Genomic DNA, 24,614 nt, shown 5'->3' on the forward strand with positions numbered 1-24,614 from the left:
AATAAAGAAGAAAGCTTGGCTTAACTTAACCAATGATGGCTTCATGGTCATCAACTTCTTTACCCTCATTATCACCATACACATAAAATTGTGCAAAAATGATACAATCTTCAAAGATGGTACCTAAGGATCCCAAAAGCCAACTCAAATTCAACAAAATGTACTTACTATCAGATCTGTAGAATAAGATTTGACCAGCATATGTCAAGTTACCCAAGGTCAGGAACAAGAAGAACAACAAGGATAAACCATAGACAGATTTCCGTTGATAGTTTTGAATGATTTGAGGAATCCGAGCTCCCAAGTAAAGAATAGCAGACAAATATCCAAAGATTTGAGCCAAAACATTAATTCCGCCGTCATCAATTGGAGCTGGAAGTTCACCATTTGGTGGAGATGATTGGCTAGAGGGAGTACTGACGAAATAACCCATCGCACCTGCTGCTACCACGAAAAAAATTGGAAGAACATATCTTGTCCAAATAGAATGGTTTGAGGGTTCCAATGCAATGTTTGTTATGGTACTGCTGCGTCTTCTCAATAAAGCTTCATTCTCGTCAGCAGCATCATGTTCCAATTGGTGATGATGGTGGTGAGGATGATGATGAGAATTGTTTGGAGACAAACTGTTTGACGAACGACTTCTATCGTGATGAGGATGATGGTGCTTCTTATAGATATAAGTATAATAGACGTAACTGAAGATCATGAGAAAATCAGCAAAACAGAACCATACGGCAAGAAACACAACTTCGGGTAAAAGATGAGCGAGAAAGGCTCCAGTGAGGTTAAAGACATCGCCGAGAAACCAAATCGAAATGAACCCAATGGCAATACCTTCTGCGGATTTAAGTCTCCATTGTTCTATTAACTGGGGCATAAGTAATACGATCCAGCATGCCAAACTAGTTAATTGTTAGTAAGTATTGATTTTTTTATTTTAGGTGGTGACTTTTTTACATACGATGTGCATCCCATAACTCCTGAGATCAGAGTTCTTAAGGGCGACGTAATGGGCTCGCCAGCATTTTGAACTAGCATGTACAACATCTCAAGTAAGTACACTAGCTGGTTTACTGGCTATGGAAGTAGTAGTAGTGGAAGCGGAGAAGAATGGAAGAAGGGTTTGACCAAGAAGTAATCATTTAAGCCGTACTTTATAGGAACATTTTGTCCATTCTTTATGGAAGCGCCGTCAGATAAGGAGACCAACTAAAAAAAAATTGGAAGACAATAAGAGCACACGATATAAATAATGATCGATAAGTTATTCATGAGTATCGTAATCGAAAATAATAAAAAAGATCAATGGACCTCGTATAACGATTTAATGCTAGCTTTAATACCATGTCTTAGGAAATTTACTAATGGAACCATACATTTATAATTAATTGCATAAAACTATGTAAAATTCGCAGCCATATTATAGGGCGAAGATCCAATACCTACAGGCAGGAACTCCATATGAGATCATTAAATCAGTGGTTTCGACATTCGTCATGGATTAAACCTAAAGGCTAGCAATCATCTCCACCAGCAATCATCTCCGAGATCCAAACCTTTGCTTGGGCTAAGAACGCAAACTGGCATTCATCTGGTTTAGGTTGCTTTGAAGATGTATGCATTTGAGTTCGTGCACGTACGAACTAAACATCAGACTAATTAAGTAATTGTGTTACCCGGACAAGATGAAAAACCTATTACTGTGGTTGAAAAATTTTCCATGTCCGCCCTTTTTTAAGTTTAGATGTTCTTTTCTTTAAACACTACAAAGTTTTATATCAAACTAAAATGGTAAGTTCAAATTAAAGACAATGGAACATATGTTCATTCGTTCACATTCATTCTTGAGACTTTTCTCCATGTTCTTTGCGTTTGTTTCGCTGTTCATGGTGAGTCCTCAGGAGTGGTGTCCGAGTGCATCACTGTTCATGTAACATCTAATGCTTAAACTTTTATTGCTGAAAGGCTTTGGCAAATAGGTTTAAGCGTTAGGAAGTGGGTGTACTTGTGCATCACTTCTTGGATTCCCATGGCTGAGTGTCTGCTTTCATAGCATTCACTGTTAGGGATCAGCTCTCCTTTGAGCTGATTCAGAGAAGGATTATCTTAATTGATATTATCATTGTGGATAATATTAATGATTTGTTTCCGCAAAGCAGACCTCTTTATTGGGGTTTGGTTTTTGGAACGAGAGATTTTTCATGAGTTTTATGACCAAACTAATGATGAGAACGTTGACGAAAAATCTTGATGACCGAAAATATTATATTGTACTTTGTTACTAACAAATCCTTCTTCCCAATGACAGCCTCCATCTAAGAAAGTTGCTCGTGCTCCATTGTCTAAAAAGACTGCATCTTCAGTTAAATCTAACCCCTTGGTTGAAGCTACTCCAAAGAACTTTGGTATTGGTCAATCCATTCAACCAAAGAGAAATTTGAGTCGTTTCGTCAAGTGGCCAGAATATGTTAGATTACAAAGACAAAAGAAAATATTGTCGTTAAGATTAAAGGTTCCTCCAACCATTGCTCAATTCCAAAACACTTTGGATAAGAACACTGCTGCAGAAACCATTAAGTTGTTCAACAAGTACAGACCAGAAACCTCAGCTGAGAAGAAGGAAAGATTGACTAAGGAAGCCGCAGCCATTGCTGAAGGTAAGTCCGCCAAGGATGTCTCTCCTAAGCCAGTTGTTGTTAAGTATGGTTTGAACCATGTTGTCTCCTTGATTGAAAACAAGAAGGCCAAGTTGGTATTGATTGCCAATGACGTTGACCCTATTGAGTTGGTTATTTTCTTGCCTGCTTTGTGTAAGAAGATGGGTGTTCCTTATGCTATTGTGAAGGGTAAGGCTAGATTGGGTACTTTAGTCCACCAAAAGTCTGCTGCCGTTGCTGCTCTTACTGAAGTCAAATCTGAAGACGAAGCTGCTTTGGCCAAGTTGGTTTCTACTATCAATGCCAACTTTGTTGAAAAGTATGAAGACAGTAAGAAGCACTGGGGTGGTGGTATCATGGGTGCTAAGGCCCAAGCCAAAGCTTTGAAGAGAGCTAAGAGATCTGATGTTCCTAGTGTTCGTCAATAAATGTGACGATACTTTTTTTTATTTCACATTTGGGTAGTATTTAGCGATTGTATATTATTAATTTTATGTCTTTACTAAGATACCTATCATTGTTGAGTTTGATATGAGTGAAGACCATTTCTTGGATAGTCACATTTTAGGGCTTAGACCTGATATACACGTGACTATAAGTTTCCTTTATTATAAGTGCGGGTAAGTGTGTTGCGGTTTTAGTGAATATATACAGTTAATGTGTTTCCTGTATATCTTTTTAATGCACGTGATCGATTAGCTATGGAAAATTTTGTCAAGCTGTTGCGTCCCCAAAAGAGACAAAAAGATTTTCACCTTAGAGTCCTTACAAGCGCTTCTTGTACAACATCCGAAGTATACATCAAAAGTATGTCTAACGAACTCAGGCTCATATAGTGGATGGTGCAGAGATAGTGATTAGTTGAATGTGTTATGTAAATGCTATCTTATAGTTCTTAAAGAATGAAAAATAGAATCTACCAACGAGATATAATATCATAAGCGAAGCATGCTCATCGATAGACTTGTTTATAAGGAAGGCAAAGCGTTTGCTATCTAAAATACCCGTATCCAATTTGGTTAATTTGATCTCCAAGGCGTTATTACGTTTATTGATATTGTCACTAAAGGCTGATGGAATTTGTTGGATCTTGTTTACTGTTAAAACATAACTAGTGAATATGTGCATCTTTGATAAATTATGTCATCAATATTCAAAATAATGAACTCCTTTACGATAAAATGATTCCTATCCTGTTTATGCACTGTCTCACTACTATTTGTTTTGGCGAATATAAATACTAACAACTTAATCTAGATGTCTAAGTCTAAGAACCACACCGCCCACAACCAAACTAAGAAGGCTCACAGAAACGGGATCAAGAAGCCAAGAACCAACAAGTACCCAAGTTTGAAGGGTGTTGATGCTAAGTTCAAGAGAAACCACAGATTTGCTTTGCACGGTACTGCCAAGGCTTTGAAGGCTGCCAAGTCTTCTGCTTAAGCTTTTAGGCTTTAGGATATTTTCACTATTGAAATATTTTGTATTTTTAATCTAATGTGATTTCGAAAAGCGTTAATTGTAGTTGTGTGACTGTACTTGCAATACTGATTTCTATAGGGATAGTCGAGGTCACGTGATAGTACGTCTATTGGGAGAGTTACGAATATTCCATTTGTTGTAATCGAATAGAGTTGTCTTCCATCATTGTCTTACAATATCTTGATAGTAGTAATGGCTGCAATCAACAAAGTTTGTATACAAACTACGTAATAGAAGCCATATACGCAATGGAAGTGATAAAAAAGATGGAAGTGATAAACTAGACTTTGTTGAGACATACAACGTCATGTAAATATTCAAGTAATTATTCTATTGTGTTCTTGCGCAATATTTGGTTCGCTACCCCGGAGTTAGTTAGTTACCTAATATGAATTAAGTATTAGGAAACTAATTATTAAGTTATCACGCTATAATGAACGGCTCAATTATGTATACGAACTTTGCTAAAGAAACAGCATTGCGGTATACCTACTCTATCTGTCAATGTCCCAAAATCGTGACTAGGGCTGCATATGCCGAGGGGACCAAACAATTAGATGGTTTCCGTAAAAAATAGATGCTTAGTGAGTTATCAGGGTACAAAACAAGAGTGGGTGCCAACTAAATTCTGATTATTGCTGAAACGGAGACTGATTATCAGGGGTATCGTTATATATAACGCAAAAGGCAATTAGCTATACACGCTGAGCATTTAAGCTACATATTGAGGAGAAGTAGGCTTTTCGATTTGGCTTAGTAGCAACTGGTAAGAGCGGATTTAAGAATTATCAAGGTAATTTAATTATTTGGATCAGAAGATTTGGAGACAAAGGAGAAACCCGTGTGCATCAATTGAGCAACTCACTTCATTAGTAAAAGTGCATTCTAAGGTGGCGAATGGCAAGTGAAGGGGCACGGAGCAACGGTAAGAAGTGAAGGCTACACAATTAAGTAAAGTGTCTTGTCTTTAGAATTCCATAATTTACTCTCATTCCTTAAGTCCAATTTGTTCTGGAGTTAATGGCTCGGCTCGTGATTATCAGACTTTGGATTAGAGCCTCATATAACACAAAAGCGTAAAATTTGTTCGTTGCAGCATTGTGCAGGGGAGGATGAATCAGGTAAGCCGATCACCCCATCGGTGATTAAGTTTCAGAGTGATTGGAAGAGTAGTTTGAAACACCGATTAAGGTGTCGTTGGAACGGTATTGGGGATAAAGTGCAGTTGCTTCGAGTTGACCGTGTTTAATTCTGGTTTTACTGTAGATTTCAACATTGTTACAATTGCTCGTCATTCACGATATAAATTAATGTGTAGCTTAACTTACGTTATTAGTTATGAGTTTTCTAGGCTTCCAAGTGGCTAAAACTTATTATAATATGAATGATATGCTAATCAGATGGTGGGCGCTTCCACTATCCGTGAGTAACTGCGCCGAACACATTCGGCACCACTGTACACGGCAAAAACCGCTATCTCCGCATCAAATATTACTTAGATAATGCTTGCCACAGCTATTTGGAACCAGGTTGGGGGTTGCTATCTATGTTATGAATAGTTGGCCAAAAGGAAATCGTGTTTCCGTTTAACCCCCGCCTTATGTTCTACTTCTGCTTGATGGTGAAGTTTGACATTGAAGCTAGGCGGACATCACGTCATGCAGTACAATTGCCGTTACCACATGTTCCCCTATGCACGCAATTGCAGCATTTCGTAAGTTTAATCAGATGGGGAAGTGATGAGGGATATAAATAAGCCGTCCAATACAACTGATTCGGGAAAATTATTTTAATTTCATCTTATCTATCATCATCACAACTATTCATTCTATATAAGGAACGCAGTAATTTTGGTAGAAAAACTGTGCCGATCTGGAATCCATTTTAATTTGTTCCAACTTCTACCGATATATTTGTTGCGGCGAAAAACTATCAAGATCGGCAGTAGAACTTATATAAAAGTCTCACAGTTCCTACACAAACAACTTTAAGAATATCCGACATTGATTTAATCGGTTATGTCAACTGCTTTATACGATCCATTCCCTTGGACCTCCCCATCACATAGTGATATACCAACTACTACTAAAGGCTTTTTCACATCCATTAACACCAGAAATAGTGCCGGTTTAATCTCAACTTTAAATAGTGCTTACGCCCAACTTGCAACCGAGACTGATCGGATCTCCTTGTTCGTTTTATCGGAACAAATACGTGGAGCGGAAGCAAGTCTTACAGTTATAGCAAATGAACTCTTTCTTTCCACAGCTACTGCTACTCAAGCAGCTACAGCTACTACTGCAAGTACAAGTACACAATCAACAAGTGCTGCAGAAGCTTCTAAATCTGAAAATACGGGATCATCTGTCCCTACTGTTGAAGCCGATATACTTTCAAAAATTGCTGCAACTAATATCGAAGGAGCTCAGAATGCGATATTTAATGCTTCCATCAACCTTAATGAACTTCTTTGGGAACAAAACTTGTATGACACATACATTAATAAAGGTGCCAACATCTTTTTAATGATTGCCTTTATTGTCGCATTTTTAGGTCACTTGGGGATGATGATTCCTCTGAGATATTGGTATTTTTCGGTTGCTCTTTTCTTGGGAAGTGGTATTGAATTTGCTGGATATGCCGGCCGTGTTCGTGCTGTTGGAGATTACTCCAATGTGGACGCATTCTTACTTCAATTCATTTGTTTGACCTTGGCACCAGCTTTTGTTGCGGGTGGTATCTACTATCTTATTGGCTACTTGTGTTTGGTGTACGGACCACATTTCTCTCCATTGCGTCCGAGATGGTACAGTTACATATTCATCACATGCGATGTTTTCAGTTTGGTTATCCAAGCTTTGGGTGGTGGTATTGCTGCAACTGCTCTTCAACAACACAAGAGTAGTGAAACCGGTACTAGTATCATGATTGCAGGTATTGGCTTTCAAGTGGCCAGCATGACTCTCTTCATCGTGTTATACTTGTGGTTCTTGCACAGCGTGCACTTTAAATTACCTGAAAAGCTTTATGCACCAACTATCAAGAACTGGTGGACAGTGGTTATTATGAATCTGAAGATTGATCAATTAGACCATTTATGGGATCCTAAAAACTCACATATTCGTCGTAAGAAGCTCTTCAAGTATAACCAACTTGTAATCCTTGGAAGCATATTGTTTGTTTATATTCGTTGTATATACCGTGTGGTTGAATTGGCTCAAGGATGGACTGGATTCTTGATAACACACGAAGAGTATGTTTTAACTTTGGACGGTATGATGATTTTGCTTTCTGTATTTTTGTTGTTGATTATGCATCCCTACTTTTTGTTTGGCAAGAAGGCGTTGGTGTTGTTTAGTATTGGTAAGAAATCATCTGAAAAAAATAAAGTTGAATCAGATGAAGAGAGGGGACCGCAGACAGCTGAGAAAACCTTTGATGAAACCAATGATTCGCTATCTGAGCTGGACCTGAGAGTTGGTAGTGCTCACGATGATTCATCTAAAGCATATCCTCCTACTACAAGGGGCTCATTGTAGGAAAACGGTTCAAAAGTATATTTTCTTTAGATTTAGGGTAAATCATGTGAGTTTTTGTATTTTAGTTATCGTACACGGCTTGTCGTATATTATTTCGTATACTTTTTTTTAGCCCTAAGCGACTGTTTTACGGATAAGTCTTACGATACAACACGAAGCAACAAATAATATATTAAAGCTAACCCTTACCAAAATCTATAAACAAAACATTGTTAGCACAAAAAAAACCCAATACTTCTGAACTCGTCCCTAATGATGATCTAAAGCTCCCTTTCCAGTTAACGATCTTGCAGTTTTTGAAATTGAATTGAGGAAGAAGATGAAAATGAATTGTAACTCAGACACACACTAAGTACATAGCACACACACACACTATCAGAAACTAGAAATTAGAAAATAAAGTCATACAAGAGCAGAGAATAAGAATACCTTGAAAAGGTCTCTTGTTATAATTACAACCAGCGTAATAGAGTCACTGATATTTAGTATCCTTCTTTGGGGATCCATTTTGGTGCATTTTTAACGCAGTAAGCGTCCGCACATCCACATGCCTTTAACTTAGTAACATCGGTTTGAGAATCTTGAACAATCAAGCAGGGGTGATATTCAGGAACAGCTTCCGCCACCCTTGGTGAGACCTTAGGGATGTACATATTCTCTAAATAGACAGATAATTTTGTAGCTTCCATTATCAAGTGTTATGTTTAGAACGACGTTAAGGTATGATGTTTATATTATGGCCAAAACCTAGTCAATAGGATACGCAAGAGTTTATTGTTTGAAATATATGTTCTCGGGGAAACTGGAGGAATTTATAGTTTCTGCCACATGAAACTGGCTACTGCCTTGCTTTCCGCGTACAGGGATTGATCCCTATGATAGCCACACCTGTTGGCTGCAAAACGGGACATAGGACCCGTAATCACGTGAACAGCGATGCTAATTGCCAGCAAGTATTTTTCCCGAAATGGAGGGTACGGATAATTACTAGGGAAAAAATTACCTAAAAAACTGGGAATGACCACGTGATATCCCGATAAACTAATAAAAGAATGGGATAGCGAGACTAATCTGGCCAGGAGTAAGTGATGCGGCAAAAGGAATTAGCTCCTTGTAGGAGTTCAATTTCCGTTGGGTGTTACAGGTAAATCGGTTATCACGGTATCAAACGTCACTCGGAAGGGACTACATAAGCGAATTCGTAAGTACTTGGCCGATACTTTGTAGCCTTTACAATGACTCAAACAGTAGGGTCACGTTATGTACTACTACTTGAAGCATACCATCTCTTGACTCACATTTCATAATTGTATAAAAAGTTTTGAGAGTTTTCATTGCACGTGACTACATACATACAGGATAAGACGTTTATGAGCCCGCTATCTATTTCCTCAATCCTTCCCTCCTTGTTTTCATATACACCTTTTGCAGCCATACGTTTCTTTCAACTAGTAACCATAATCCTTTACCACCAAAGCTTCCAAATTACCAATGCTGTTTGTTGTCATTGACAACATCCATTATAGCGTCTCTCAAGAAAAGCTTGAGGAATTCCTCAAGAGCTATAGCCCGTAAGTAGTATCTTAGTACAAATGTGATTGATCACATTTGAACGAGTATTAATACTAACATTTTATTATAGCATTGTCGTATTGATTCCAAGTTATGTTCCACGTTTCAGCAGGAACCATCGTAGTCAAAGCTGGGGCATTGCCTTTGCCCAGTTTGACAACGTTGACGTTTGCTGTCAAGTTATTAATGATTTGAACGGAACCAACTTTCAACGTCGGCAAATTAATGTCAGACTCTATACACCATATGAAGGTACAAAAAGTTACCCTGAAAAGCCACATAGTAGCAACAACCATTATTTGAAGGATAGTGAACCTTCAGCTACTGAGACTGATACTGAGAATCAAGGAGTGATACTCAGTAAATATAAATTCAGTAAACATGGATTCAAATTCCCTGGGGAAGGAAGATTCAAAAGAAGACATAAAAAAGAACCAGAAAGTATAAGATATGTGGGCTTAGAAAGGGGTCCTGAATTTGAGGAACCAAAACATTCAGATACTCAGAAGGAAAAGGCTGCGGATGAGGAAGATGAAATCGGCAAGAACGATTATGCCACAAGTATAAATGATTCATCGTCTGCCCCAGTTGAAACTATGATACCTTCCTCCGGACTTAGTCCTTCAGTGGTTCCCAGAAAAAGTATCCCCACAACAGCTGTTGATGAACTTCCTGCTTTACCTGATAACTCTACGTCAGCTTCTTTTGCTTCTACTGTTCCAACCAAATATCAGTTATCTTCTGACACTATTTTCATTCAAAATATACATTCTGGTGTCACAGATAAGGAGGTTCGCACTGTGTTCAATGAATATAATCCTTCCAAGGTTTTCATATTTAAAGCCAATCGTTACACTTCTACCAACAGATTTGCTAGAGGGAACTTAAAGCCGGGTATGCGTCCAAATGTTAATATCTTGGTAACAGTTGATGTTAGCCAATTCTCGGTACCTGATATTATTACCCGTATGAAACATACAAAGTTGCATGGCCATCCTATGCTAATGAAAGTTGCATTATTACTGAGAGTTAAAGCAATTGAAAAAATATCAAACCAGAGGGGAAGCCAATTAAATTCTAATACAACTGAAACTTCATTGGCTACTGAGGTGAAAGAATTACCGTTGCTGAACACGGTAGACACTCTCCTGACTTCTACAACAGAAGAGGTAGCATGCATTGAAAATGTACAACCCTCATGTCCTGTTAATGAACTGAATTCAGAAGCCAGTCCAATTTTAGATTTCATGCCCGGATCCCTGGGAATAACCAGTGATCTGGTTACTTACAATGATGTCAAAGAAACAGAATCCGAAGTTGTTGAATCTGCATCTAAGTCGGTTACTGCTTCGAATAATGAGGGTTCCAATGCTGGTGGGTTGGCTGAATCAATGGCTGAGTGTCTGAGTGCTTGTAAACTTGATTGGGCCTCAGAACCTGTCGATCTGAATATTGCCGTTGATTAGGTATGGAATTCACCATGCCATCGTTGAATATATTAATGTGTTTACATATATAGTGTTGTTAATAATATGGGTTTGTTACTCAAAAATATTCTACAATGTGAGAGAATCCATTCAGGCACTAAAATGTTTAGCGAAAAGTTCGGCAGACCTCAAAGGCCATTTGCACAAACACGATTTGCTAACATGGACAATAATATGTAGTGGCTTAAGGAAAGTGCTTTTAATAATGGATATGACCATTACTCAACACCATCAAGGCATGTCAAAGTTGACAAAAAAATTGACCCTCATTGGAAAAGGTTAACGGGAAAGTAAGAAGCCCGACGAAGGCGACATTTCTGCAACGACATTTCAATTCAAGAGGGTCAAATTCAGTTCACAAGAGACACGAACACGAAAGCTGACACGGCTCATTTGGGGGCTTTTCGGCGATAGATTAAGTTAAAATAATTAGTGAAATCTGAGTTTCAATTGCATTATTGCTGCAAGAGGCATTGGTTGAGAAAAGTCGTCTTGTAGAACACGATTCGATCCAAGACTAGAATCACATATAAGTTTTAATTGGACCGACCTTTTGGTTGGCAGTGCCTGTAAAGTGTAGGTACTATTTACTCAGTCGGAATTGTCTATTTATAACCGTTGTTGAGTACAGGATATTTGATTATGGGAATGTTTCACAACATAATAAGAGGGGTCTCGCCCTTTACTAAGAAGGAGGCACCGCCTCATCTGAACGAGACACGACAGAACACGACAAGACATGAAAATACTAAAAAGTTATTCAGACACAAGACTACGCAGAACAAAACTGAGATAAGAAAAGATGTTAAGCTTATTGCACGGGAACGGGCGGAGTCAAATACAAACAGACAAACTGACATGTAGACAAACATTTAGACAAACTAAGATGTGGACAAACTGACATATAGACAAGCTGACAGAACTAAAAATAGTAAGTTTGATGTGAACTTAAAAATAGATGGGTGCCGTACTTGAAGCGAACTAATTACGTATGTATGATGAAAAAAGGCTTGTTGTATGGCAATTGGTGGTTATAGTATGTATATAAGGGGAAAAATGTCTTTGCTTACCTAACCCAATCTTGTATGCCATATTAATAGATCACGTGATCAATTTTTGTCTGCGAGGGATGCGTTAATTTCAGACATACTTAATCCAAATTCTCCTGACAACAATTAAAAAAAGAAAACATCAATATCATCTTTGAGAGGAAGAAAAATCGATTCTAAAATAGACACTTCTTGAATTCATTTCTTCCAATAGTTAACAAGTTGATCTTTTTTTAACACAACACAAGGGAACCCAATTCAAGTATACTTCTAGGGAAGTCTACCACTACAAAAGGTTCATAGAAAGTGATAAGGTATTCCATTTAGGAAGGGGGTCTAACATAATCGACCGACATTGTCTTTTATCCTTAGCTAAGACATCCATAACAAGACCATTAGTTTTGGTGATATAGTATCAGACCTTACATAAGTGCCGGCAGAATATATAAAGATATATTCTGAGGGCTAAAGTACGGTGTGTCACTGATCGTATAGACTAATTCATTGCATTGCATCAAACATTCGCTCCCCACCCACCCACAACAGCAACCGCAACATCTAACAAAAAATGTCTCAACGTAGAGACTTGACGTCCAACACGTACCAGAATCCAAACCTCAGCAATAGCCTGGAGTTTGATTTAAGGTCTAATAATCCATTTGATCACGCTGATCTAGTTGATGATGATCATGGAACTAACCGTATTCCCAACCAGCTGATGGAATCCTCAAACGATGACGACAGGGAGTCTGCTGCGAACTCTTATTCAAACTCTACCGCGAACGCTCGTGGAACAGAAGCGGACCAACCAAACTATGGTAAACCGTTCAACGCTTATTCCGGTTACTACAACCAATATTCCGGTACAACTTCACATTTATTATCCCATGAAAACTCTTCTCTGGATGACAATACCAACATGGCTTCCTCACAACTCCTCAACTCCAACTCAGCCAATAAAATGCAAACCCCTTCGGAATTCGATAGATATCCATCCATGGCTGGTTCGCGAGTGGTTTCACTGACCTCACTTTCTTCCCATTTTTTTGGTGCGTCAAAGGAAGCCACCGGAGCCCAATCAAACTCTAATACCAATGGAAAGTCTTCGGATGAATCGTTGAACAATAAATCATCCTTAATGGCTCCATTTATGGGAGTAGATTTCAGTCCATTTGGTGACTATCCTGCCCTGTCTTATCCTTTACATATTGATGAGAAGGAACCGGATGATTATTTACACAATCCAGATCCTATTGCCGATGCGGAATACGACCGTAACAGATTTCTTTATGACTTGAAACATATGGACCGTAGATCGTTGTGGGGTCTTATTGGGTTCATTGTTTTATTCCTTGGTGCCTTGGGTGTGTTTGTTCTATTTCCAGTATTTACATATACCATTAGTGAAAAGTACAAACCAGAAGTATACGAAATTTTGACAAGATATCAGTATCCAATTTTGGCAGCAATAAGAACTGATTTGGTTGATCCAGATACTCCACAAGATGCCCGAACCAAAGTGGTTTCTACTGGAGATACTTGGAATCTTGTGTTTTCTGATGAATTCAACGCCGTAGGAAGAACATTCTATGATGGTGATGATCAATTCTGGACTGCTCCAGATATTCATTATGCAGCCACAAGAGATTTGGAATGGTATGATCCGGATGCATCCCTGACAGCAAATGGTACATTAAACTTACGTATGGATGCTTATAAAAATCATGATTTGTATTACAGAAGTGGTATGGTGCAATCATGGAATAAGTTGTGTTTTACTCAAGGTCTCCTTGAGTTTTCTGCACAATTACCAAACTATGGTAATATCACTGGGTTATGGCCAGGGTTATGGTCTATGGGTAATTTGGGTCGTCCTGGTTATTTGGCTACTACTGAAGGTGTTTGGCCATATACCTATGAATCATGTGATGTTGGGATTACCGCTAACCAATCTTCCATTGATGGTATTTCATATTTGCCTGGTCAAAGATTAAATTCATGTACATGTAATGGTCAAGTGCATCCTAACCCTGGTGTTGGACGTGGTGCACCTGAAATTGATGTTTTAGAAGCTGAAATGGATACTAATATTAAGGTTGGTGTTGCGTCTCAGTCGTTTCAAGTTGCTCCTTATGATATTTGGTATATGCCCGATTATAACTTTGTGGCTATCCATAATGCTTCGATTACAACGATGAACACATATGCTGGTGGTCCTTTCCAACAAGCTGTGTCTGCTGTTACAACTTTAAATACAACTTGGTATGAATTTGGACCGGGTGCTAGACATTTCCAAAACTTTGCATATGAATACAAAAATAGTGACGAAGATGGGTACATAACATGGTATGTGGGTAATAATCCTACCATGACGTTGCATTCATATGCATTATCACCAAACGGGAATATTGGTTGGCGAAGGATTTCAAAGGAGCCAATGAGTATGATTATGAACTTGGGTATCTCCAATAATTGGGCGTATATTGATTGGCCATCTATTCATTTCCCTGTTACTTTCAGAATTGATTACGTTAGAATTTACCAACCAGCAGATGAAATCAATTTAACTTGTGATCCTCCAGGACACCCTACTTATGACTACATTCAACAACATGCAGACATCTATACCGACGCCAATATCACCATGTTTACAGATAAATACCCAAGACCCAAGAATACCCTTGTTGATGGCTGTTCGTTATAAGCCGGGGACCGGTCCATACAAAATTTATATGGTTGTGACTTTTATATCGGTTTTGTTTTCAATGCTTTCTTTTACCAAGAGGCACACTGTAAATTATTAACATTACTTTAGTTAGTTTAGTTCAATACACTCTTTTACGTATTTATATTTGGAAACGCTTGAAACACACGGAACTATTGATCCCTCCGAAACCGAACGAATTGTTCAAGGCGTACTCAATCTTCATTTCTTTCGCTTTATTGGGTACGTAGTCCATGGAGGTAAACTTTGTCTCGTCGTCTTCAATATGCTTCCCTGGATTCTCCAAATTAAGTGTTGGTGGTGCAATTTGGTTTTTAATAGCTAATGCAGTAAAGGCAGCTTCTACTGCTCCAGCTGCACCTAATAAATGGCCAATGGCACCTTTGGTCGAAGAAACGGTTAGTGGTTCCGCACGCGACTCTCTTTGGAATAATGAACACATGGCGTTATTTTCTGCTCGGTCACCAATTAAGGTTGATGTTGCATGAGCGTTTACATAATCAATGTCGTTTGGTGTAAGTCCAGAACGAGCTAAGGCCATTGACATGGCACGATACGCACCATCACCATCTTCGCGGGGAGCGGTAATGTGCCATGAATCTCCGGTTAAGCCATAACTCAAGATTTCACCATAAATGTTTTCTGGTTTCACGCCTCTGGCTAAAGCGCTGTCTAAATCTTCAAGAATTAAAACACCACTACCTTCTCCAAGGACAAACCCGTTTCTATCTCCGTCGAATGGTCGAGATGCTTTTGATGGGTCATCTTCGTGACCAGTCACGACTGATTTCGCACGAGCAAAACCTCCAAGTGGAACTGGATGAATTGCAGCCTCTGTACCACCAGCAACCATCGCTTTAGCATATCCCATTTTGATAAAGTTGAAAGCATCACCAATAGCATTATTCCCGGTAGCACATGCAGTAGATACAGCGTGCAAGGGACCCTTGGTCCCGCATTCTATCGAAACGTTACCAGCAGGCATGTTGGAAAGAATACGTGGAACAAAGAACGGTGATATCTTCTTATAGCCCTTGTTGTTGAAATCTACACTAGCCTGGTATACGTCTTCAACAGCAACAATCCCAGAACCAATGGCTGTACCCACGGCTTCAGGATTGGTTCTTGGATCTAAGTCAGCATCACGTAAGGCTTCACGAGCAGCCACTAAAGCATACTGTGAAAAGAGTGAATACTTTTTCAAATCAGATCGATCAAAATGGTCAGACTCATCCCATAATCCAGTGAGAGTCTTTGAGAAGCTTTTATTTGGCACTTTTCCCACCACTTTGGAAGGAATTTTATTCCATCCCATCAGCTCATAGTCTTCAAACTGTTTGGTACACATGAGACCGGATTCGCTCCGAAGTAACCTTGACCAAGTAGCTGCTCTACCTACTCCCAAGGGAGTGACAAGCCCTATTCCTGTAACTACTACTCTTGGACCAGCTGACATATTGGTAGTTTCTTTAGTTCTATCGAGATTTTTATTTTAGTCCACAAACAATCTTGTGCAAACCGCAAGCAATCTTCTCCAAAATATTATATAAAACACAATGGTATCCCTAAGTTTCCACTTATTATACCTAATTCTATTTGTGTGGGGAATGTCTCAAAACAATTTAGATCACAAGTAATAGCGATAAAACTGGCGATGAGTCTAAACGGCACGTGAGAGTTATATAATCACTAAGATAAATGAATCCAAATAGCGCGCAAACCGACCTAAGGTTTAGACAATTCTAAAATTCTCCACAGCGTCGAATAAAATAATTAATATATTACATTTGGAGGAACTGAAACCATTATATGTGAGGCATGTCGATTTATAAGGGGTTGCCCCACGATGTGGTCGTCAGGAGTCATCATTCGTATTAGAAATTCCGAATGAGTAGATCAAAGTTCGTAAGTGAATCAGGAGGGACAACCTGCGCATAAACCGGTTCCATCCCGTTACCACTTGCTCAATTAGTCCCTAGATGCATTACAATGACGTCCCCCTGGACCTGAATATGGATTTATTTACAATCTTCGTTGTAGTTTGAAACCACGCCGATATAGCAGTCGAGTCGCTTTTCGTCCCCTACAACGAAATTAAGCGGGTGTTCCAAGAGGTTTAGCGGCAATCGGAGGGTATGTGCCAACTCGAGCCATTGGTCGTATGCGCTTTTAGCCTTAAACGAATACCCAGCCAAATTTTCGGTACGAGGTAAATTCTTTAGCGAGAGCCAACGTTCGAGAGCCAATACTTTCATATTTTGGTTAGGGTACTTATGCTTTTCAAGCCGTTCGAACGACTCCTGATCGTTTAGTACTATTTTATAGGCGAGGAATGTTGATTTCTGATCCCCCAAATCAAGTTCACACTCATCTTGTCGATGCTTATTGAAGAATTCAGGAAATGTAAATCGCTTGACATCCCTTTTTTCTCTTAATAAAAGCCTTAGATACTCCATTCGAGGAGTCGCCCTAATTACCTCACCTTCAATAGAAGGAGTGGTCTCGATATTATTATTATCAATATCACCACCACCATTGTCGTCAGCCCTCTTTGCGTGTGGGATTATCTTTGTCTTTGTTTTTTTCTGTGTCTGTGTCTTTACCCATTCATTGAATAACGCCTCCTTTTGTTGCGGATCAGATATTGCATAGTATTCCGGACGTGTGACCCACGTAGTAAGTAGATCTCCTTCCACTATTGTCCAAGTTGAAAACATGTCGATCTCTTCCTTGAACTCATCCAATAGCGAGAGGAAAGATTCGGTGCCACCGCCATCTTTATTGTCATCATTGTCAGAAGAATCGTGGTCTAAACCCTCGCTTCCCCCCCTTTTGCTTTCATCTTCACTTACCTCTTCACTGCTGGAGTACCCTTCAACCAATGTAGCTCCTGATTCTTTTTGGTCTTCCTCAATATACCCCTCCAGTTTGAGCAAGTTCATTATCAACTGGTTGTTATCCTGGAGATTATCCTCGTTATCGATGACATCGTCATTATCAACAGCATCGGTACTTTCATTATCGTGATTACTTTCTTCACCACCAGTATCATCGTCATGTACTAACCCCGGGACATCAGTGTCTGGTTCAACCATTCGATCTTGTACATCCCATTTCAACCCTCGTGCCATACCCATTAGCATACTTACTCGATCGAAATCTACAGTTAAATTCTCATTGCCATTTATTTCTCCTAGTTGCCAGTATCTTGATCCTGTAGTACGATCGTAGTAGAAATGTGCACCGCCCTCCATTATCACGACATACCATCGATCATCATCATCTTTACATTTTATAGGCTCTATGAATAATGGTTTCCCACTCATTGATGTTGGTTTTGAGCTGGTACAAATTACTGTTCAATGTCCTCTTAATAGTACGTGTTATGGTACTTCAAATAATTAACAATTGGTGATGCTACTAGTTAGGCTCTTCAGTTCTTCCCCAGAGCGATGAACTTTGGGTAATTTCCTGTACACATCGGGAATCGACCTAATGCGTTCTCTACGGTTAAACATTATTTTTTTCTAGCACGACCAGCGCACTTTGTTTAGTATTTATATAGTGGTCATAATTAAAAGTGCTCATCCGCCAAGATGACTGACAAAAACACTGCGTTCTCTAGTACTATGCTTATTTCGTAATCTAAGGAATTCAACCGATTGAATTTTTTTTAGGAAGCCCTGTCCTTCAATAAGCCCTGTTTTATATGCTGAGTTATTTTATCTGATACCGAGCTTAACTAACTAACATTTGCACTGACATCTTCTGTTTCTTTTTCCCCTTTTTGGTGGGGGTTGAATTCATCGCTTCTGCTCCGTCTTCTTCTATGGGAGACGGAACAGTGGTAGCTCCAAGACCAGTTTGAGGTGAAGCCTCGCTAGGATCTGGAAGTTTTGTGTGTGAATTTATACTGGGAAGTGTAGATGGCATTACCGGAGACATAAGGGGTGGAGCCGTTGTGTATGTTGAAGGGTATAATGGTGGGATTGTAGCAGACGAAAACGAGTTGGAAAGTTGCATATGCATGTTATGATGATGATTATTACTAATCATATTATTACTGTTATTATTAATCTTGTTCTTGTTATTGATATTGTTGTTATTATGATGATGGTGAACTGTAGGTACTTTCGAGTACATGGGGTAAGTGGAACTAATGATGTTGTTGGAATTATTGGACTTGTTTGAAGGAATACGTTCGCTGAAAGTAGTAATCTCTTGGTTGCTCATACGACGATGAACAGAATTAATTGGTATTCCCATTAATGGTGGCAGTGAAGTTGGGTTTGACACCGATCTAACTCTCATTTGAGGTGGATTATTCATGGGGTTAGCTGTATCTTTTGGAAGGGAGGATGAAGCAGCTGCAGCAGCTGCTAAAAGTGTAGATGCTGAAGACTGGAAGGCTGAGGTGGATTGTTTATACGCCAAATGTGGTATTAGGGAAGACGTTGAACTTGAAGTAGTCATTGGGAGTGAAGGACCCAATTCCGGCGATGCAGGTGATCCATAAGAGGGCGAGTTTTCTGGTGATTCATCTTCACCCATGATGCCAGCATCAGGGCCCGAATTTGATATTGGGTCCCCCCCTGGACCTGCTCTTTTATACAGTCTTCTGATTCTGCTTACAGCCAATTCACTACCCTGGTGTAAATTCTTAGCATGGCGAAGAAGTAAATCTCTTCTACTGAATGGTCTTGAACAGATCCCGCAACAGAATGGTTTGAGTTTATTATGGGTCGATTGGGTATGGCGAGTCAAATGTTCTTCTCTTGTGAATGCTCTATCACACACCCGGCAGTTATAGATACGAGGGTTACCTCCTGCTGTTTTGGTGCCATAGTTTGGTCGATTCATGATGTACATTTGGGAAAGCCAAAATGGATATTTATGAACAAGAATATAGGAACAAAAAACTGCTTGATTATAATTATGCTAATAATAACAATAGTAATAATAATTGCAATAATAGTAGTTGCAGTAAAGTTAAGTGCAATGGGTTCTCAAATACATATACCCTATAAAATGTGGGGTACGTCCGACTCCGAAAATATATATATATTTGGTGCGGCGGAAACAGTCGATCAACTATTGGATATGATAATAGTGGTAGGCAAACATTACATGGGGTACCATGTAATTGATGGATGCGGTTAACGACTGATATATATGACTTAAATTGAATCACCTCTAACTTATTTGGTCCAAAGTGGGGAATGAATACTCCGACTGAACAAAGAAACCAGGCACAAACTGGATCGGATGGTTGTTGAACGCAGTGGAGTTTTTATGGGGAATCGCGCTACAGGCTTGTAAGACGCCAGAGTGGGTAATAGACACAATAGAGGGGAAACCTGCCACTTTCTTTTTTTAAAGCCGGTACCATTATATTTCCATTTATATTATTCTAACATTTAAACTACTGCCTTAACCGTATCTCATTATCCTTATCATCTTCTTATTTGTATGACGACCAGCATTAGAGTTTTTTACCACAGTAGCCTAAAATAAAGATATCCTTGCCCTTTGCCCTTTGCCCTTTGCCCTGCCGTGCGATGACATTTGTAATATAATGGGTTGAAATATTAATGACTTTATTGTTATTAAACACTCTTTTTTTCAACTGCGTTACAACTTATTATCAATTATTGTTGTACATACATGAACTTCTCTCTCTTTTTGCATTGAATGAAATTACGTGGTATTGTTCCGATACCGTTCTCCTCCTTTGACCCCTCTTATTCCCAAAGAGAGTTGTAGTAATTTTTCGCTTGCTGTGGTATCCCATACTAGTAGAGATTTTCTTTCGATCCCCTCCCCCACCATTCTTGTTGCACATCAACACTCTGTTACGTTGTTGCTAGTCAGATTCCATGACTACTGTCCCCTCTTAAGTAGACGTGGTGGTACCATATTGAGTATACACTTGATTTACACATGAAATATGATAACGGAATGGGGTATTTTTATTCTTCGTTGTATAGTGAAGGTGGTGGAAGCTGCGATATGGTTCGCTCTATTGTTGTAAAAATCTATTGTCAAAAATCCAGGTATATTTAAGGACACTTTGGATTGTTCATCTTGGAAAATTACCCTTCTGAGAATAACTTCTGGTACGGGAAGCAGGGCCACACAAAATTGGGTCACCTGGGGTGGGGAATAGATAGGAGGGGACATTCTTGAAAGACACATCTCATGAATACAGTACGGTGCAGTATAGTATATAGTCCTAAGCTCCATATTTTGTTCAATTATCAAACTTGGGGTAAAAATACAATCCCTCCAATTGAGAGAGAAGACTTTAAGAAAGCGGCAAGTCGTCTTATCCTTGTGATTTGTGTAACAACCAGCGGCTTCGGACTTTGGGTCAAGGGGCAACTAATGAGACAAGAGGGGAGTTCATATATTTGACATTCATAGTCACTACTGCTGTCAATCTACAGCGTACTATGGTGACAGGCGAAAGTGAAAGTTAGTTGACAGGAAGAGTACAAGCCGAGGTAACCGCAATTACTTTCCATTTTTTGATTAGGTTAACCTCATCTCTATCACCATCACTGGTATACTATGTATAATTATTAGTACTAGTAGTGAACATTAAATCATTCCTCAATATACGTGTTACCCATACTGAAGGGCTGTAATCACCATCGATAGTTCTGTTACATGCACTCTTATGCTGCCCCTTTAGCCCTCCTTAGATACGTCATGGCTATACAACTGAAGCCCAAAGATGTAATTATGAACTCCCCTCAATACTTTTCATTCTCCTCCCTCATCTACTCCCCACTTCATGGAGGGGTGTAGCCTGCAGCTGGTTGTCCCCTTGCCTTCCCCTCGAGTACTTAATTAGGAAAATGAACCGTCCCTTGTATACGTGCACGTGCAAGATCATGTAGTTAGTCACAATTGCAGAGTCATGTTATACATCACGTGCATGTGCACGTTATCTTATCTAGTTATCTTTGTACATTCAGAACTCGCCTTCTCCTTACTAATTGAGAGGGAACCTGCTATTTTAACTACACCTAAACAACCAATTTAAACTGATTCAAATCGGTTCGTTGCAATTAAAGTCATCTGTTAATATTTCATTAGAAGCAATAATTAATAAACTTTGTTATAAAAGGCATTCCATCGAAGATTATCTAATACGTTACTTCTTGAACCCCCAAATGATTAATGTCCCAATCACCGCCATCAAACACTGAAAACGATACATTCCTCTCGCGTGTCTTTGGACTCAATTCCGTCTACAATCAAGTCCAAAACTTTCCATACTATGACCCCGACACTTTTGGTGACTCTCAGATGAGTCCCAATCATTCGAATATAATACGAGAGGCTTCTCCCATAAGAAATCAAGACCCTTTTGCTGCACAAGAAGCTGGTCCTGATATTGAGTCTCTGTTACTACTAGGTCACTTGGAGGAGGATGATCCATCCCGTCTGAAACTGCCTAAGCCTACATTTGTTGCACCTCCTAACAATGAAGATCATGGTAGAAGATGGATAGATTCCGAACCAGATGATCTGGATAATTCATCTGATGAGTCAGGGGTTCCTGATGATGCAGTACTATTACCCCACAATCTGATACGACTTCAAAACTTGGGAGGAGCGCCACCTTCAGCAGAAAATGGCCGAGCTGAAGCGTCAGAATCGTCCCGTCCTCCTACGGCGTTCAAAATCAAAATTAAAGAGCCAGCATTACCATTATTCCACAAGCGAAACCCGCCTAATGACCTAGAACAAGGACTTAACTCTGAAAACCCCGACACTCAACGTATATATTTTGGTAGAGGCCGAGGTGGAGGCCGAGGAAGAGTTCTGGTTATTCCACCAAGAGAAAGAGCGCTTTATTTATGGGCTAATATTACTAATATGGATGATTTTCTTGTCGATCTCTACTACTATTTTTTAGGGAAAGGTTTGGTCAACATTATTCTTAGTCGTGTTATTGATTTATTGATTTTGATGTTTGTTCTTAGTTTGACTACTTTTCTTACTTGGGGTATTGATTACAGTAGCATCACGGGGTTTGCCACCAATGGTGGTGGTTCGGATGTTTCACATTCTCCTGGAGCTACTGCTGGAATAATCAGATCGGTTACGTTAAAGGACATTGTCATCCAGAATTGGTTTCATGATATGGTCCCTGCTTCTATTAAGGTGGCTTTATTTGGGTTTAGTGTATACCTTGTGCTTCGATTTGTTCAATTATTCTTTGACTATCGATTCAAATTGAAAGAGATTCGTAACTTCTATCAATTTTTATTAGGTATAGATGATGAACAGGAGTTGATGACAATCTCTTGGACAACTATAGTTGAAAGGTTAATTTTATTAAAGGACTACAATTCGTTGACTTCTTTTGCTGGTCATAATTTTAATGAAAGAGGAGGAAACTTCAATAATAATGACCTTTCTTCCAAAGTGAGACTAAATGCTCATGATATTGCCAATAGAATTATGCGTAAGGAGAACTATATGATTGCAATGATCAATAAGGACATATTGGATATGTGCCCTATTGATTTCCCTCCAGCGATGAGAAAATATTTGAATAATACCAATGTGTTGACGAAAACATTGGAATGGAACTTAAAATTGTGTATTAACAATTTTGCTTTCAATCAACATGGTCAAATTCAACCTCGGATTCTTAAAGATTATAACCGCAATCAATTGGCATCAGAATTAAGCTCGAGGTTCAAAATGGCTGCTATAATCAGCTTAATTTTGAGTCCATTTATTACGGTGTATTTTGTCTTACTTTATTTCTTTAAGTACTTCAATGAGTACAAGACAAACCCTATTAACTTGTCAAACCTGCGTCAATTTACCCCATATTCGGAATGGAAATTAAGGGAGTTCAATGAGTTGCATCATTTTTTTATTAAGAGATTGAGATTGTCTATGGGTCCTTCAATGACTTATATTAATCAATTCCCCAAGAGTTACTTGGTTCTCAATGTCATGTACTTGATAAATTTTATTAGTGGGTCCTTATTAGCTGTATTGGTAATTACAGGAATATTTGTTGATGATGAAGGGCATAGTTTTTGGTCATTTGAGTTAACATCAGGAAGATCTGCACTTTTCTACATTAGTATCTTAGGTACAGTATGGGCAGTAACCAACACTCAAACAGCAAATGTAACTGCAGCTTCTAGCTTTGCAAATGTTACCTACAACAATACAGCAAATGAAATGGAAGCACGCCAAGGAGATTCTCCAATGGTTTATGATCCTGAAGCTCAGTTACGTTATGTATCTCAGTTCACCCATTACTTACCAAAGAAATGGCTCGGGAAGTTACACACTGTACAAGTACGGAATGAATATTGCTCATTATTCAGCTTGCAAATTTACATTATATTTATGGAGATCCTTTCAGTGATCTTAACTCCGTGGATCCTCTGGTTCAAAATCAGCCAGTGTCTGGGATCCATTGTCGATTTCTTCAGAGAGTACAGTGTTCATGTGGATGGTTTAGGGTACGTGTGCTACTTTGCCATGTTTAACTTTGAAGAGAAAGACAAGAATATTATGTACGAGCAGAAGAAGAAGCGGAAGAATCGGAAACAAGCAAAGCAACAAACCAAACAGCAACAGCAACGGAAACAGAAACGTAAGCTTAGACAAAGTGACGATATTAATCGTGACGACTTTTCAGAGAGTAGTGATGATCCTAATGACTCAGATATGAATTATTATCAAGATGATAAGATGATAAAGTCATATATGCACTTTTTGGAAAGCTATGGTACCTCGAAGCCTGGCAATGCTACTACTACGAATGTCATTCCTACTAAGAATACTACTCCTTCTACTACTACTAAGAATAATCAACCGTTCACATCCAAGTCTCAAGGTGCTGCACCTGTACGTCGTCCTTATGCTACCATTGATGATGATGCAATGACAAGTTCAATGTATAATTTCGATGAAGGGTTCCCCCCAGACGAAGATGATGATGATACTGGAACTGGACCTCATAGAAAAGGTAAATCTGGAGTTCTTGGAATGATTAACCAGTTTTATAAGAACGACTACAGAACTTAATAGTATCAATTAGTAATCATTCATCCATT

General features: G+C 39.0%; 10 protein-coding genes across 10 annotated transcripts; 6 read left to right on the forward strand and 4 right to left on the reverse strand.

Annotated features, from left to right (window-relative positions):
- Window positions 1–25: 25 nt before the first annotated feature.
- KQ657_000562 (uncharacterized protein) lies at window positions 26–1,050 on the reverse strand (the record flags this gene model as incomplete). Its single annotated transcript, XM_043191400.1, has 2 exons — window positions 26–905; window positions 1,046–1,050. 2 exons carry the CDS (start codon window positions 1,048–1,050, stop codon window positions 26–28), a joined length of 885 nt encoding a protein of 294 aa, XP_043049043.1.
- Window positions 1,051–1,791: 741 nt separating this feature from the next.
- Window positions 1,792–3,088, forward strand: RPL8B_1 (60S ribosomal protein eL8; the record flags this gene model as incomplete). Its single annotated transcript, XM_043191401.1, has 2 exons — window positions 1,792–1,798; window positions 2,328–3,088. 2 exons carry the CDS (start codon window positions 1,792–1,794, stop codon window positions 3,086–3,088), a joined length of 768 nt encoding a protein of 255 aa, XP_043049044.1.
- A 437-nt stretch (window positions 3,089–3,525) lies between these two features.
- Window positions 3,526–4,103, forward strand: RPL29 (60S ribosomal protein eL29; the record flags this gene model as incomplete). Its single annotated transcript, XM_043191402.1, has 2 exons — window positions 3,526–3,534; window positions 3,918–4,103. The coding sequence occupies 2 exons, from the start codon at window positions 3,526–3,528 to the stop codon at window positions 4,101–4,103; spliced, it is 195 nt and encodes a 64-aa protein (XP_043049045.1).
- Window positions 4,104–5,693: 1,590 nt separating this feature from the next.
- On the forward strand, window positions 5,694–7,681 carry KQ657_000565 (RTA1 domain-containing protein; the record flags this gene model as incomplete). The annotated part of the gene is made up of 2 exons (XM_043191403.1): window positions 5,694–5,700; window positions 6,234–7,681. The coding sequence occupies 2 exons, from the start codon at window positions 5,694–5,696 to the stop codon at window positions 7,679–7,681; spliced, it is 1,455 nt and encodes a 484-aa protein (XP_043049046.1).
- A 1,491-nt stretch (window positions 7,682–9,172) lies between these two features.
- On the forward strand, window positions 9,173–10,719 carry RRT5 (Regulator of rDNA transcription protein 5; the record flags this gene model as incomplete). The annotated part of the gene is made up of 2 exons (XM_043191404.1): window positions 9,173–9,177; window positions 9,324–10,719. 2 exons carry the CDS (start codon window positions 9,173–9,175, stop codon window positions 10,717–10,719), a joined length of 1,401 nt encoding a protein of 466 aa, XP_043049047.1.
- A 1,638-nt stretch (window positions 10,720–12,357) lies between these two features.
- KRE6 (SKN1/KRE6 family beta-glucan synthesis-associated protein) lies at window positions 12,358–14,493 on the forward strand (the record flags this gene model as incomplete). The annotated part of the gene is made up of 1 exon (XM_043191405.1): window positions 12,358–14,493. One exon carries the CDS (start codon window positions 12,358–12,360, stop codon window positions 14,491–14,493), a length of 2,136 nt encoding a protein of 711 aa, XP_043049048.1.
- A 142-nt stretch (window positions 14,494–14,635) lies between these two features.
- On the reverse strand, window positions 14,636–16,450 carry CEM1 (fatty acid synthase; the record flags this gene model as incomplete). The annotated part of the gene is made up of 2 exons (XM_043191406.1): window positions 14,636–15,989; window positions 16,443–16,450. The coding sequence occupies 2 exons, from the start codon at window positions 16,448–16,450 to the stop codon at window positions 14,636–14,638; spliced, it is 1,362 nt and encodes a 453-aa protein (XP_043049049.1).
- Window positions 16,451–16,532: 82 nt separating this feature from the next.
- On the reverse strand, window positions 16,533–17,840 carry KQ657_000569 (uncharacterized protein; the record flags this gene model as incomplete). Its single annotated transcript, XM_043191407.1, has 2 exons — window positions 16,533–17,815; window positions 17,837–17,840. 2 exons carry the CDS (start codon window positions 17,838–17,840, stop codon window positions 16,533–16,535), a joined length of 1,287 nt encoding a protein of 428 aa, XP_043049050.1.
- Window positions 17,841–18,252: 412 nt separating this feature from the next.
- Window positions 18,253–19,374, reverse strand: TRY4 (Try4p; the record flags this gene model as incomplete). Its single annotated transcript, XM_043191408.1, has 1 exon — window positions 18,253–19,374. One exon carries the CDS (start codon window positions 19,372–19,374, stop codon window positions 18,253–18,255), a length of 1,122 nt encoding a protein of 373 aa, XP_043049051.1.
- A 2,325-nt stretch (window positions 19,375–21,699) lies between these two features.
- On the forward strand, window positions 21,700–24,585 carry ATG9 (autophagy protein; the record flags this gene model as incomplete). The annotated part of the gene is made up of 1 exon (XM_043191409.1): window positions 21,700–24,585. The coding sequence occupies one exon, from the start codon at window positions 21,700–21,702 to the stop codon at window positions 24,583–24,585; it is 2,886 nt and encodes a 961-aa protein (XP_043049052.1).
- Window positions 24,586–24,614: the final 29 nt, after the last annotated feature.

Source organism: Scheffersomyces spartinae, assembly GCF_019049425.1.
Source record: "Scheffersomyces spartinae strain ARV_011 chromosome Unknown scaffold_11, whole genome shotgun sequence".
In the NCBI taxonomy this organism is placed as follows: domain Eukaryota; kingdom Fungi; phylum Ascomycota; class Pichiomycetes; order Serinales; family Debaryomycetaceae; genus Lizanozyma; species Lizanozyma spartinae.